This window comes from Camelina sativa, chromosome 5 (assembly GCF_030686135.1).
Source record: "Camelina sativa cultivar CO46 ecotype springtype chromosome 5, ASM3068613v1".
In the NCBI taxonomy this organism is placed as follows: Eukaryota; Viridiplantae; Streptophyta; class Magnoliopsida; order Brassicales; family Brassicaceae; genus Camelina; species Camelina sativa.
In genome coordinates, this window is record NC_141884.1 from 37,098,341 (window position 1) to 37,113,521 (window position 15,181).

Genomic DNA, 15,181 nt, shown 5'->3' on the forward strand with positions numbered 1-15,181 from the left:
ACCGCGACATGTAGAACTGCTCTAATGGTTGCAGGCTTGACCACCAGTGCAAAAGTCTCAAAATAGTCGATGCCTTCCTCTTTTGTTTTCCTATTCGCAACTAACTGAGCATTGTAGCGTGTCAAGTTCCCATATGCATCATGTTTATGCTTAAACAACCACATAGAATTCACAATGTTAGCATCCTTAGGACAAGGTACTAAACCCCATGTTTGAGCATTAATTTGAGCATCATACTCATCAGTCATCGCTGGATTCCAGTTTGGGTCGGTTAAGGCTTTTTGATGAGTTTTGGGAAGTTGAGAGACAAAGGAAATGATGAGTGAAACATGTTGTTTTGCTTTTCTGTGCTTGTTTTGCTTCTTGTGGTCATGGGATGTCGAATAGGCTGAGGGACCAGAGCCACCACCGTAGGTATGTGAGGTGGCGGAGATGGATGTATATGCGGAAGAGAGGGTGGTTCGTTTTGAGATTGAAGAATGGTCTTAAACATAGCTGAAGGTTCGTCGACTTGATTTAGAAAATCATAAGAGATCGATGTTTGAGTTTTGTTTGCAACTGCTGGAAATGTAGTTTCATAAAACACCACATGTCTGGATATTATGATCTTTTTTGTTTTAAGATCTAGACAACGGTAACCATGATGTTAGAGAGGATAGCCAAGGAAAAGGCAAGGTGAGAAATGAGGGGAAAGTTTGCGAGTAGTGGAATTGTTCAAATTGGGATAACAAAGGCAATTAAACACTCTTGAGTGGTCGTATGTTGGAGTTTTATTAAACAAGACAGCGTAAGAACTCTTGTAATCGATGGAGGAAGATGGAAGTAAGTTTATAAGGTGTGTGGAGGTGTGAAGTGCTTCAGTCCAGTAAGTGGGTGGGAGCTGAGCTTGAAACAAGAGAGTTATACTGTTATTATTGATTGTTCGTTTCATACTTTCGGACTTGCCGTTTTGTTGCGATGTATATGGGCAAGAAAATCAAACTGTGACACATTAGCATCAAAATGACGAGCAAACTTGTCACTTGAATATTCACCTCAATTGTCACATTGAAAAGATTTGATGATAGCATTAAATTGGGTTTTGACATACACAGAAAAGTGTAGAATTTTTGTGATAACTTCACTTTTTCTACGAAGGGGATAAACCCAAAGGAATTGAGAATAATCATTGTAACAACCCGTCCCGTGGACCCCACTAGCCCACCGCTAGCTTGCCCCTAAGTTGGCCCTGCAGGGCATCGATCCTAACGCCTTACCGTGGAAAGGAATTGGTGACAGCTTGTCCTGTGGAAATGTTGTTAAAGGGTGGGGACCAGGGTTCGAGGAACGCCTGGCGCACCAATAACCTACTGGTGGATATGGATTTCCACGCTAGCTTGCCCCCATAGGCCCTAAGCTGGCTCTGCAGGGCATCGATCCTAACCCCTCATGTGGACATCCAAATCCACCAGTAGGTTATTGGTGCGCCAGACGTTCCTCGTACACTGGTCTCCACCCTTTAACAACCTTCCCACATGACAAGCTGTCACCAATTGATCTGGGTGTTCCTCGTACCCTGGTCCCCACCCTTTAACAACCTTTCCACATGACAAGCTGTCACCAATTGATCTGGCGCACCAATAACCTACTGGTGGATTTGGATGTCCACATGAGGGGTTAGGATCGATGCCCTGCAGGGCCAGCTTAGGGCCTATGGGGGTAGGCTAGCGGGGGAGTTAGTGGAGTCCATGGGACGGGTTGTTACAATCAACAAGAAAGATGACATCATACTTGTCACCGGAGAAGTCCAAACATCAGAGTGAATAAGCTCAAAAGGTTTAGATGAAATAGTGTTTGATTTATGAAAAGGAAGTTTCACTTGTTTTTCCAACCGACAAGCATTACAAGAAGAAGGTAAGCTAGTTTTAGTACAACGAAACATGTTTGAGGAGAGCAGAGATTTGAAAGTCTGGTTGTTGGTGTGCCAAGCCTCATATGCCAACATGAAGGTGAGACAGCCAAACATGAAGAGTGTGTGGTGTCTTTGTTATTAAAAGAGGGAAAGGGATAAAGATCACCATCGCTATCACTGCGGAGAAGAATCATTCGTGTGAGTAGATCCTCCACAAAAAAGTCAAAAGGGTCAAACTCCAAGGTACAAGCATTATTTTTGTAAATTGACGAACACAGAGTAAAATTTTTATGATTTTTGGGGTGACAAGAACATTGTGAAGGTTAAGAGTACAAGAATTGGAAGGAAGAAAGGTAGAACCGAAAATAAGTACCAGAATAGAAAAACCGTTTCCGACAATGAATGAATTGATGGTGTTCGAATTAATAACAGAGTGGAGCATACCTGCCGACGATGCTAAATGGGCGGTGGCTGCAGAGTCCATGTACCAGCTGTCAGACGAGGGATCAGTAAGCGTCATGGTATTGAACGCTTCAGCATATTCTCTTGTCGGTTGAAGAGTCGTGACATTTGCTTCAACTTGTGGTGAATTGTACGGTTTGCGACTCGGTCCAAGTAAGCCACGATTCTAGAACCCTAGTGGATAAGGACTCAGTAGACCAAAAGGTGGATGAGGCCAGGTTTTGAATGGAGCAGGCCAAATAAGGCTGTTGTCCCCAGGTGGGGAAAGGTTGACGTTGTTGATTCTGAACATTTTGCTGAAATTTGTTATTGCGGCTCTTATCATTGTTGCGACGGTAAGTACAAATGTTTTTGTTAGGAGAAAGTTGGTTTTGTTGCATCTAGTTTGATGGATTTGTGGTGACAAGCACTGTTGAGGATGAGGAATGAGCAGAATGTGAAGCAACAGTTTTATTTGCCTTCTTCAGACAAGATTCTTCTTCTTGCAGTATGGATTTTGCATCATCAAAGGAAGGAAATAGCTTTTGATGCTTGATGACATTTATGATGTTGTCAAATTTCTCGTGAGTCCCTTCAACATGTACATCACAAGGTTGCGATTATTAACCGGAGAATCCAGATTGGAGAGCAGATCGACAAGTGACTTAAGAGCTTGACAGCACTCTTGAATCGATTGATCCCCAATTTCCATTGTATGCAGTTCGTTGTCAATCTGCATTACTCTAGCATCTTTGTTGTTGCGGAATTGGTTTTCAATGCGGAGCCAAATGTCATGAGCAGTTCCACCGGTCTTGAATGTTGATTTGAATAGTGGCGGAGCTAGAGTGTCATAAATCCAAAGCTTAACGAGACCATCACGTTTCAGCCATGGTTGATCGTTGTCATTAGTTGGAGTGAAAGAGCCATCAATGTGGCCTAAGACGTCGAACGTGAGACAATGAGTAAGAAAGAGTTCTCTCCAGGCATCATAATTATGATCATCCATGTCGAGAATCAAAGGAATGTGAGATTTGATGTTGGTGATACCAAAGGCTCTTTCTGTAGTGGCCGCCATTGAAACAGAGAAAAGAAGAAGAGATGAAGGAAAGAAATAGAAGAGATGAGAAGATTAGAAAAGAAAAAAAAAAGAAAGAGATTAAGGCTCCGATTAGTAACGGCTGTTACTTGTGACTGTAAATGTTTTGACTGTAAAACTTTGACTACAGAGACTTTTGCTGTAGAAACTTTAACATGACTGTTATTTTTATTGTATGTTTTTCATAAATATAACTCATGCGATGTGGCAACATAATGAATTTTATTTTAAAAAAATAAAAAAATACAAAAACTCATAGAAAATGGATAGATAAATATTTTCAACAAATTAAAAATTAGAAAGATATGACATAATTGATTATGTGTTATAATGGTTGTTGATGCAAAAATAATTATGAAAAATGGATCTCAAAATAACAGAAATAAAAAATCTATTTTTAATGAATTATAATATATTTGTGATAAATTATACATAGACTAAAAAAATGATTTAATCATCATGGAAAATAAGAAAGAGAAAAAATAACTACAGTTTTGTTATTATTTATTTTTTTACAGCCAAAAAAGTCTCATATTTGTGACTTTAAAAATTTGTACGTGCAAACTAAAAAAGAACAATACTGGGTTCACCCCTAGAGGTAAACCTCTTCATTCACTCTCTTATAAAATAAGAAAATAAAATTTGTATACATTATTATCAAATTAAAAACTTAAACCGCTCTTTTATAAACTCAAACCAATGTATAATTTCATTCTAATTATAAAATCTAAACTCTGACCATCTTATTTGTAAACCCAAACTGACATATAATTTCATTCTAATTGTAAATTTTAAACTCTAACCATCTCATTTGTAAACCCAAACTGACATATAATTTCGTTCTAGTTGTAAAATCTAAATCCTAACTATCTCATTTGTAAACTCAAACCGACATATAATTTCGTTCTAATTGTAAAATGTAAAACCCTAACCATCTCATTTGTAAACCCAAACCGACATATTATTTTGTTCTAATTGTAAAATCAAAATCCTAACCACCTTATTTGTAAACCCAAACCGACATATAATTTTGTTTTAATTGTAAAATCTAAACCCTAACCACTTCATTTGTAAACCCAAACCGACATATAATTTTGTTTTAATTGTAAAATCTAAACTCTAATCATCTTATTTATAAATCCAAACCGACACATAATTTTGTTCTAATTTTAAAATCTAAATCAAGCCAATATATAGCTTTCCTTAATTAAAAGTATGCAGAATTTGTTTCCTTAATTTGTTTTGTCTTTTAATTTAATTTTGATTTATTTTTAAAATAAAATAATATAGAAAAGATTCTGATTGGTTGAAAAAAAGGAGGTGAACATTTAGGGGTGAATAAGTATTTTTCACTAAAAAAATGGGCAGTTAGACTTTTAAGGCTGTTAAAAATCATATACATAAAAATAAGGTTTTGGTCTCTCCTTATTGGTTGATTTTCACTTAACTTTTAAAAATTTAATATTTATTTCTAATTAAACAACACATTTAATCATATACATTAATGCATACTATAAATTCATTCTTTACTACTAAATTGCAACTGAAATTACAAATTGTAAATTGACTTTTTCTCTTCCATTCATTTTTCATTTAAACACACTATTAATTATAATTGTAATTCTTCTAATTTAATTATTTTATAAATGTAACTTCCATCACTTTTTATCCTATAAATAACCATTCTCACATCCTCCTCCACCATATCCCAAATCCTAAATATTTTTTTTGTTTTTTTTATAATGTTCTTGCATAGGTTGAAAACCCAGTTAAGAATTTGATTATATTTTTTGTTTACTATATATTTTACATTTTTTTGAATTTTATTGTTTCTTTGTTTTATGTACTTCTTCTTTTCTTCTTTGTTTTCTTATATTATTTTGATTTAAAATACATATGTATTCTAATATGTATAATAAAATTTTGATGACCATAACAATGTTTTGGTTATAATCATCTCATAATAAGGGAATCAAGCTAAAGAAAATATCTTAATTCTTTACTTTAGATGTTTGATTAGTTCTTACAAATTCATGTATATTTATTTTATTCTTAAAATTTGAAACGTTCTCATGAAAGAAATTTTTGTAAGATAATTATCAAATCATTTTTTCTACCTCTCTCTTACCTCCAACAAAATTGTAATAATATATTTTAGAATACTCATCATTATATTTAGTTTGTGATTCAACATATAATTATATAAAAATCATTATTTTAAATTTAATTCAAATATGTACTTTAAGGATTTTGCTATATAAAAAAACCAATTTGATATTTATTTTCTTTCTATCTTTTACTACAAGGATGGAAAATTAAAACTAAGCCTAGCAATATAACTTAAATTAAGGGGATTATAAAAAAAAATTGTAACATAATTATCAAATCAATTTTTCTTAACTCTCACTTACATCCAACAAAATTGTAATACATTTATTTTAGAATAATAACCATTATATTCAGTTTGGGATTTAACATATAATTATATAAAAATCTCTATTTTAAATTTAATTCAAATGTGTACTTTAAATATTTTTCTATATAAAAAAATTGATTTTTTTTCTTTTCTATCTATCTTTTATTACAAGGATTAAAATTATAACTAAACCTAGCAATATATCTTAAACTAAGGGGAATATAAAAAAAATTAAAAACAAACCTTTGGGAATCGTATTTTAAAACTTTGATTGCACTTCATATGATATTATAGGAAATATATTTTTTTTTTTTTACTTTCAAAATAGTTTAGTTTTTAATTATTAAATATTTTAGGTTATGTGTTAGTTTATATGAAAAACTTAAATTATATATTTAAATCACATAGTAAAATTTCGTTTTTATTAATAATATTTTATTACCTCAAATGCTCAAAATACTAATGAAAATTATTATCAAAGTTGAACAATCAAAACCAAATAACTTTAAGATATGTGTATAATGTATGTATAATTATATTTAAATAAGTTATATATTTTGATATTGTATGATTTGAATAAATAAAAGTGTAAAAAATGTTAATGACATTTAAATTTATTTATTAAGTTTTTTATGATTATTAAATAAATTTAAATAAATTAATATATTTTATTATACAACAATCCGCGCATTTTCCCAGAATATTACCTAGTAATAAAGCAAAGAAAACATGATTGGTAAAATTTTGGCTTTTAAGACTTTAAATTAATTTTAAAGCTTTTAAAGTCTCTTCTTATCATAGTCTAAGAGCAATAAGGCTCTGATACCATGAAAGATTATGTATTTTATCACTCAGAGATTACAATATATTTAAAGACAAATCAGTTATCAACAAGATTGACCTATATAAGATAGTGGAAAATATATCTGAACCGGTATTTGACTAAGTCCAAATATTTCATATTCATTCATATAATACATAGAAAGAATGCACAACGACGACGAAGTCATAGTTGTGATCTACTTTTTTAAATCACGTTTAGTTCATCCACTAAGCGGAAATTACTAGTGTCTTCTTACAAATTAATTCAATTTTTTTAGTATATTTTATATTTTCGTATTGATTTTATTTTAAGGGATGATGAGCATATTTGTTGCCTCTTTTTAAAATTGGTGCATATTCTCAAAAGTGAATGAGGTCTCCAAAATATTCTCAATAGAAATCATGTCCATATCCAATATTGCTTTTTATCAAATTTATTTGTATGTTAAGATGTTTTAGCATGTCGACATGCAAAATCAGTTTGATCCTTTTTTCTCCGTATCAATTTGGACATGAACATAACTAGTACATTCCAAAGTAATTATTATTATCTCAACATTTATTCAATAATTCTTCAACTATGATAAACTGAAAGTGGAAATGCCTACCCAAGAAAGAAAAAAAGCACAACATATAGGTAGTATGTGTCGCACATAAAGCTTCTAGAAGTTTATAATACATTCTCATATGCTATTTTCCAAATCTCTTTTTTCATCCAATTCGTTCTTGTTTCACAAGTTGGAAGTTCATCTAACATGATGAAAACAATTTATCAGTTTAATAATAATGTTAAGACTACATCCGAGGAATTAATAAGAGTACTATTAACATATATATCTTATAGAATATACACTGTATACTAAAAAAACTGAATCATTCATACAATTATAATAAATTACTAACATACATAGAAAATGTACGCTGCAGCCCATTGGCCCATCGGGCTAACACTCCTAGGCTTCTTTGAACGTTCGTTGGGTTCAACTGAGCGGATTGATTTTCATAAAAAGGCCGAATGAATATTGCAAACATTAACCAAGTCGGTTGGAACTTGGGGCACAGTGATGTCAAATGTGAACTATTGGATCATTCATAGACTACGATGGGATAGGATCATCTAGTTTGATGGGATATTTTACAGACGACATGCAATGATTCTGTTTCTCTGTCACAAAAACTATCAATCTTTTATAAAATAGGGTGTGTCTCCAATCTTTTTCTACGTATATCTTTGAATTCAATATTCAGTTATTCACAATAACTGAGTTTTTTTTTTTTGTCTTCTACAGTATAAGAATTAAGAACACAGGCTAATGTTTATGACATAAATAAACAAAATCTGGAAATTTAATAAAAATTGGGAATTTAATTAATTTTATAGCTAAGTGATTGGAGCAAGAAAAAAGGAAAAAAAACATGGTTAAAGATGATAAACACACATTTTAGTTTGTATTTTCAAACCTATTTGGTCATCTAATCTTAGCATTATCAAATAGATGGTAATAACTTTTTCTAAATTTATAGTTTAACTTTATATTATTCCATTATATCCCAATTTCTCAAAAAAAGCACCCTACGAAGTGAGAAGATATATAGGTAGTACGTTGGAGTGATGGAGGCTAAAAGCTACCGTATAATACTGCTATATCCTTTGTTATCAACTGTTGCAATGCATCCAAAGTGGTTAACACAGAGACGTTTGTCAAACTAACATGCACAGACAAATACACACAAATTTGAAAACACATTGACAGTTCATTCGAGAGATGTCTTATAATTTTTTTAACTTCAAAACTTTGGTAAAAAAAAAAATATTGAAAGGATGTGTAATTTGCTAATTTAGCATGGAGAGACATAGAGCAAGTAACACTCAATGCTACAAGATTTTACAAGTATAGTTTTATAGATTAAATAGGTTTCAATATATAGATAAATACCAATAAATTTTTTTTTTTGGTTGTAGAAGAAAGAGAATTGAGACAGTTTGGTACAAGTTGTTCTCTCACTTCTCTGGAGAATTTGGGTTCCCGAGAACTGGAAAAGATGAAAAGAAAACCAAAAGATTACACATTTTCATAAATTCTTTTTCACCTTTTCATATTTTGTGACAACTCACAAAAACACATACTCTTTTTGTACTCTCCTCTTTCTTTTTTTCTTTCCATTGTTATTAAAATCATTCATTCTGTCTTTTGTCCTCTGTGTCGTCGTTATTATCTTAGAAAAAATAATTACAATTTTATTTATTTGTTTCTGTAAAAGCCCATAATCCAAAAAAAATTATGAAAATAAAATAGAAATAAATAAATAAATACATTTGTAAATTTGTAATGTGCTGCAAGCCTGCAACACTCTGCACATTCATTAACTACACTTTCTTCCAACTTGCAAACTATTCATTTCTTTTCCCCTTTCCTCTCTTTTGTCCTTTCTCTTGTTTTGGGACTTTCACATTTCCAAACTCCCAAATCTTTTATTATTATTATTATTATTATTATTATTATTATTATTATTATTATTATTATTATTATTATTATTATTATTTCCAGCTAGAGCATTCAATCTCTTCGGTTCACACTTCACACTGATATTGTCAATATTTTTCTTAAATCATGACAATTTGAATTTAACATTTGGAATACTTTTGGAGTCCCTACAACAAGTTATCAACTCTTTAGTTTTCGAGTGTTTTGTTGAAAGTTTTTGCCTTGATGTGATATATTCAAATGTGATTGAATTACTGTAGTTGGCATATTATTGAAATGTTACAAGCAAATAAAACAAAAAACTGAATATTCATAATGTTTTTGTGGTTTTAATCGTGAAACAGATATGATCAACTTCACGCACTCAGAGAAAAAAAAAAGAACTTTTACAATTTAGAAAAAAATGTTTTGGACTTTCCATGTTCAATAATTGGCGGTGGCTTGGCTTGGCTTGTTAGTGTTATGATAAGTTGATAACACATCAGCAATATGAATACTTTTGGACTTTCACGTGTAACATATTGGTGATGAATTTGGAATGGAACACTATACTATACGTAAGTGAGGAACATAATATATGTATGTTCCTATTGACCCAAAACGGTAAAAGATGGTAAAAACATTAAAAAATAAAATAATAACGGAATAATTAACAACAAAAAAATAGTGATAACATGAGACTTAAGAATCAGCAATAAAACATGAGATTCTTGACATTATCACTTAATTTAGGGAGAGGAATAGTCTTTGGAGGACCAACTCGAGACACAGAGGAAGGATGATGATTCATGGATCCTCCTCCATTAGATTCAGATGATCTTTCAATGTATAGCCTTCCTCTGTACGCTGCAAGGTGAGCATAATAAGCCGGTGGCACAATCGAAATAGGTTTCGTGCATCTCACGAAAGTGTAACACAAGTTATACACAAGTCTCTGCAACTCATCTGAAGTGAACTCGTTCTCGTCCCATAGGATGTGGTAATGCGTTGGCCTGCTCGTTCCCTTCACTCCCAAATGGCTACAGAGATAGAAATCAAACTCTTTCGGATGTGTTATCACTGTATCAACAACTGTACCTTGAGGGATGTTCTCATGGTCTGGCTCGCATCTGAACAGCCTCGTGTGGTGTCTTTTCTGGACCACTGCGAATGTGATGCTCGGATTGTAATCTTGGAACTTGGAACAAGCGGCTTTGATTGACTGAAGCTCTTCTTGGAGGATTTTCTTGAACTGTGTCTCGCTCACACCGTCTCTGAAGAATATGATCCGATTCGGAAGCTTGTTTACGGCTTTGTAGAAATCGTCAAGAAGTTCCTTGACCATCAAGTCAAGATCTTGAATGATCTCTTGCCTATGAGTCTGAGACCTCATTCTTGAGACGTATCGGTTAGCTTCTGGCCAGTTTATGCTCCCAACCACAGCCGCTACTGAAGGACTACAATCATCAAACGGATGAGGATGCGTTACATCAGCTCCCATAAAGATCACAGGCTCATCAGGTCTAAGCAGTCTTGGAATGTGAGAAGGTATCGATTTGTAGAGCTCGGTCATGGATCCACCTATCTTGGCATTAATCTTGAGAGCTAAGTTTGAAACAAACTGAGAACTGAGCTTAGTGATGTTAGGGTATAAGCAGCATTGTGTCACAACGCCAATTCTTGTCTCTGCTATCCTTTTTAGGTCTCCATACCCTTTATGTTTTTTCTCCATTACACAAATAATCAGCTGGAGATTGTTCGATGCAGCTCTTTGAATCTCCTTCAGTTTCGACTCGAGAAGTGAAATGTTGTTGAGTATGTGTGATGGTTCAAAGAAGGTGCTGCTTATTGTGTTCTTGCTTAAGAAGACTCCCAAATGCTCACACTTTTGAGTGAGCTCGTTTATGAACTTGGGGATAGTAGATTTCTGATCCGAGCTGCCTCCAATACTCATCAAAGCCCATCTCTCGATTCGTGATCCTTTGAAAACTTTACATTCTTTAAGGTTCTTTGGACGGTCAAGTTTAAGCTTTGGAGGCTGAAGTATTCTTCCTTTGAGTAATGTCATTCCTTTCGAAACCTCGAGGTTGAACTCTCTTGTTTGGTTTCCGCTGTCAAACCGAAGAAACAAAAAAGATTAACCGATGTTTTTAGTACTCGAATATAGAAACTAGGATTAACTAAATTACCTTGATGGACCAACCGATCCTGCCATAACCTTATCAATAATAGCTTTCCTTTCATTTGGTTTTTGGCAACCCATTTTCATAATCTTTGCAGCTTGATCATCTGAAAGCTTCCCAAGAAACTTTTGACCTTCACAAATCATACATAGTTCCATAGGAAGGTAACAAGGTCTCGCCCTACTAATCTGCAGACACGGCAAGTTCTTGTACTGAATCTCGTAACCATAATGATCTTTAAAGTAGCTCATAACCCTTAAATGCTTCCCATCTCTATCCGGAAACCATAACTTCTCTGTAATCTCCTCTGTTAACCCGTAAACACGATACCTTTGAACTGTTTCTCTATGGCAAACAAAGACTCTTATGTTCGTAAGTGCTTTCTCCACTTCTCTCTTTTCCTCCAGACTCAATTCTTTACCTTTGTTCCTAGGAAGATCCTTGAGAAACTCAAGCCGCTTCTGCAAGTAAGCTATTACTCCAATGCTTTCATGGAAAGCTGTGATTGAGAGATCCATGTTAAGAGCTAAACCTTGCTGAGTCTGTCTAAGACTCTGGAAGAACCCTCTGAGTCCAACAGCTCCTCCACCAATCTCTTTTGAACCACCCATAGAACTTGAGTAAAACGATCTTCCAATCGATGTACACTTCTCCATTGGATTCTCCCTCAAGATAACATCAAGAGCATGAATGTATTCTGGAGGCAGAGGAGCCCAATCTTCTCCTTCCTTTCTCTGTTCCTTCTTCCCATCAAACTTGGACACAAGCCTCATATTAACCCTAAACAGTTTATCAATCTTCTTCGGAGGTTGCTTCTCTCGCAAGTCACCGGAACTCATCACAGCTTTGCAAGTTGGCATAGGGAGATTAACAAAGAACTCAAGCCTATCGTCCTGAAACTCAACAGGGCTGTAAATGTTTTTCCTACCGTCAAAAGCCGGAACAACACCAGAGAAACTATTCCGTTCTGTCTCCACCAGCTTCTGTTTGATCATCCGAGCAATTTCTTTTGAAGGCTGCGGAGAGATCTCAACGTTGTAATGGTAAATCCTCTGCAAAGGATCGAACTTGACAAGAAAATGGTTAGCGAGAAGGTAAATGACAGAGCCTTCTTGACCACCAAAGTCTGGTCTTTTAGCAACCACTAATGATGCTGCTGCTTCTGTTGTTGCTATGGAGCCACTCACTTTGTTGTTGGCTTTATGTTCAGAAACTTGTATCTTCTTCTTCTGATGTTGTTGTTGCTGCTTCCTCTCCACAACTGTTGATACAGAAGAAGCAAAAAAAATGGGTGAGTCAAAGTCAAATTAAACTTTAATTGTATTTTTGATTGAAACACAAAAAGATGCAAATGAATCAGTACCTGTAGAGAGTATTAAAGCAGACAGAGAGTTTGTTTTCAGACATTAAACACATTAAAAAGAAAAGAGAACATTTAAAGAAAAGTGAATATTATTGTAAGTACAGAGGGATATGAGTAAGGAGGACCATTTAGACATTTACACAAATACTACTACTAGAGAGTCTGTGTGGGAAATCACACCAAAACAAAGAAAGAACAACAACAAGAGATAGCCTTGAAAACCTCGTCCAATAAAAAATAAAGACATAGGTGAGGATCCTAAACCTTTTAAGACAAAAGAACCAATACATGCAAACAAGAAAGAAGAAGAAGAAGAAACCAAGAACAAGAAAAAGACAGTTTAGTTACCTTGAGAAACAGGGAGAGATTTGTTGAAACGGGTCATTGAGTGAGGTGAAGGAGGAGGAAGAGGAAGTAGAGGAGGAAGAGGAGGAGGAGGAGGATGAGGAAGAAGAGGAGGAGGAGGAGGAGGAAGAGAGTTGTGAAATTGAGAGTAGAAGTAGCAGTAGTAATAATAGCAGTAGCTGGACTGAAGACTGAGGTTTTGGTGAGAAGAAGGGTGCAAGAGAAAAGGAGGAGGATTGGTTTGAACATGGTGATAAGGCTTGTGGAGAAGAGGTGTACTTGATTTGGAATTGGAGATATGTTTTGTACTGTTATGATGATGATGTTGATGATGACTCTGAGTTTTAGTTTTATCTTCCATGGCTGAGGAGAAAAAAAGCTGTGAAAGAGAGAGAGACCTTTGGCTTTGGCAAAGCAGAAGAGAGAGAGATAGAGAAGGTGTGAGTGAGTGAGTGTGGGTTTATCAGAGAGAGAGAGAGAGAGAAGATAAAATAAGGCAGAAAGGTATTGTCTGGGTTGTTGGTCAGGCCTCAGGGAAAGGTCAAAGTCCCCTCTGTTTTTTTTTCTTTTCTGCCCCAACCAAAATAATAAAATGATGTTATTTAATACTTATGTTGTCATAAATACGTACGCTCTAATTGTTGGTAATTAAAAATAAAAAATTAAAGATCTATAGTGTTACTTTAAACTCTTTAAGACATATTTATAACAAATTTGATATCGTTCTTGATTAAAACTATAGTACTTCTTGATTATATATAAACGCAATGTAGTGATTACCAATGTTGTTGGTTGAGACATTCATATATGATTTCTTTTTCAACGGCGTAAATGATTACTTTATGGTTTTCGTAAACCCCAAGTTGTAAACATGTTTTTTTTTTTTTTTTTAAATAGAATGGAATGGACCAATACATTCATTAGATCGAAATATGGGACCATTCTCTCTAACTTATTTATTCTTGGTACTATTTCTTCGTACTTCATTAATAATAATACTAGACACTTTGGACTCTTTCACACAAATATTACATATACTTTTCCGAATATTTTGTTTCAAGAAAAGCTAGCAACACAAATTTAATTAGAACATTGTTAAAGTTACCATTCGTGTTTTATTTACTAGCATATTGTTATATATGTAAACAATGTTCTTTTGGTTCGGTTGACTGAACTTTTTTAATTTAAATGTATAAGTTGTTGACAAAAAAAAAAAAACATTACAAAAGTTAGATTAATGAATAATGATCTTTACTACTATTGATTGTTTATTTTGGCAAACTAATTCAATAGTATAACATGAAAGCAAAATAATTCAATCAAGAGCCTTTTTGGCTTCTTTTCATTTTTTTATGGTGACCAAAACCCACATATTTATCTTCATTGAATAATTGTAATTCTTGTGATAGATATAGGCCATGAACAATGGTTTGATGATTTTATCATATCAACATCGATATTAGGTATCAAATCCCTACTCTCTTTTTTATCATTTCCCTAAAGATTGTGTCCAAAATTTACTAGAAGTAATGCTAAAAGATGGATCATATGGACTTGAGAGAAAACGGGTCTGATTCAAAGAGTTTACTTTTATGTAATGGAACACTAAATATATTTACTGGGACCAAACAGATTTGGTCAAAGGCTCAAAGCTAAAAAGTTCCCTATATCCCCCATTGTTTTGGGCTAAATTTGCTCTCTACTTTTTAATCCAAATTAGCTTAGCACTAATTAATCATTATATAATTGTTTTTGCCTTTCTGTGGTAATTAATGAAAACCGCTAATCCGTTGAGTTCCTGTTTTAACTTTTGATTTTGTCATTATTATTTGTTAGAATAAATTTATGGAATGTGGTGATGTATATGGGGAAATATGATTAACGTGGACCTTAAACCATAATATTACTCCATTACAAACTACTACTGTATAATGTTTTTTTCATCTTTCTTTCCCATGTTTTTTCCATTTTTCAGTTTGCACTGATCATTTCTTAATCTTAGCTATCAACTTTAGATTAAAGGTCTCGTAACATTAGATACAGAATATTTTTTAGAATTAATTACGGCTACCGTAAAAAAAAAACAGAGATGGATATGGGTAGATTACAAAAGCAAATAGCAGATAGAATACAAATAGTAGAAGGTTTGGGTGATTACG

At 33.5% G+C, this 15,181-nt stretch overlaps 1 protein-coding gene and 1 pseudogene across 1 annotated transcript; both read right to left on the reverse strand.

Annotated features, from left to right (window-relative positions):
• Positions 1 to 2,733: 2,733 nt before the first annotated feature.
• On the reverse strand, positions 2,734 to 3,407 carry LOC104789728 (uncharacterized; annotated as a pseudogene).
• Positions 3,408 to 9,761: 6,354 nt separating this feature from the next.
• Positions 9,762 to 13,603, reverse strand: LOC104788004 (protein argonaute 7). Its single transcript, XM_010513671.3, has 3 exons — positions 13,026 to 13,603; positions 11,321 to 12,575; positions 9,762 to 11,242 (listed from the first exon to the last, which is right to left on the reverse strand). The coding sequence occupies exons 1-3, from the start codon at positions 13,381 to 13,383 to the stop codon at positions 9,841 to 9,843; spliced, it is 3,015 nt and encodes a 1,004-aa protein (XP_010511973.2). The 5' UTR covers positions 13,384 to 13,603; the 3' UTR covers positions 9,762 to 9,840.
• Between the last annotated feature and the right edge of the window lie 1,578 nt (positions 13,604 to 15,181).

What these genes read in the sequence shown, in the direction of transcription:
- LOC104788004 (XM_010513671.3), bottom strand. Translation starts at nt 13,383, where the DNA reads ATGGAAGATAAAACTAAAACTCAGAGTCATCATCAACATCATCATCAT. An exon ending in ATCTCTCCCTGTTTCTCAAG is followed by an intron (nt 12,576 to 13,025) that starts GTAACTAAACTG and finishes CTGTATCAACAG; the next exon opens with TTGTGGAGAGGAAGCAGCAA. An exon ending in GGATCGGTTGGTCCATCAAG is followed by an intron (nt 11,243 to 11,320) that starts GTAATTTAGTTA and finishes TCGGTTTGACAG; the next exon opens with CGGAAACCAAACAAGAGAGT.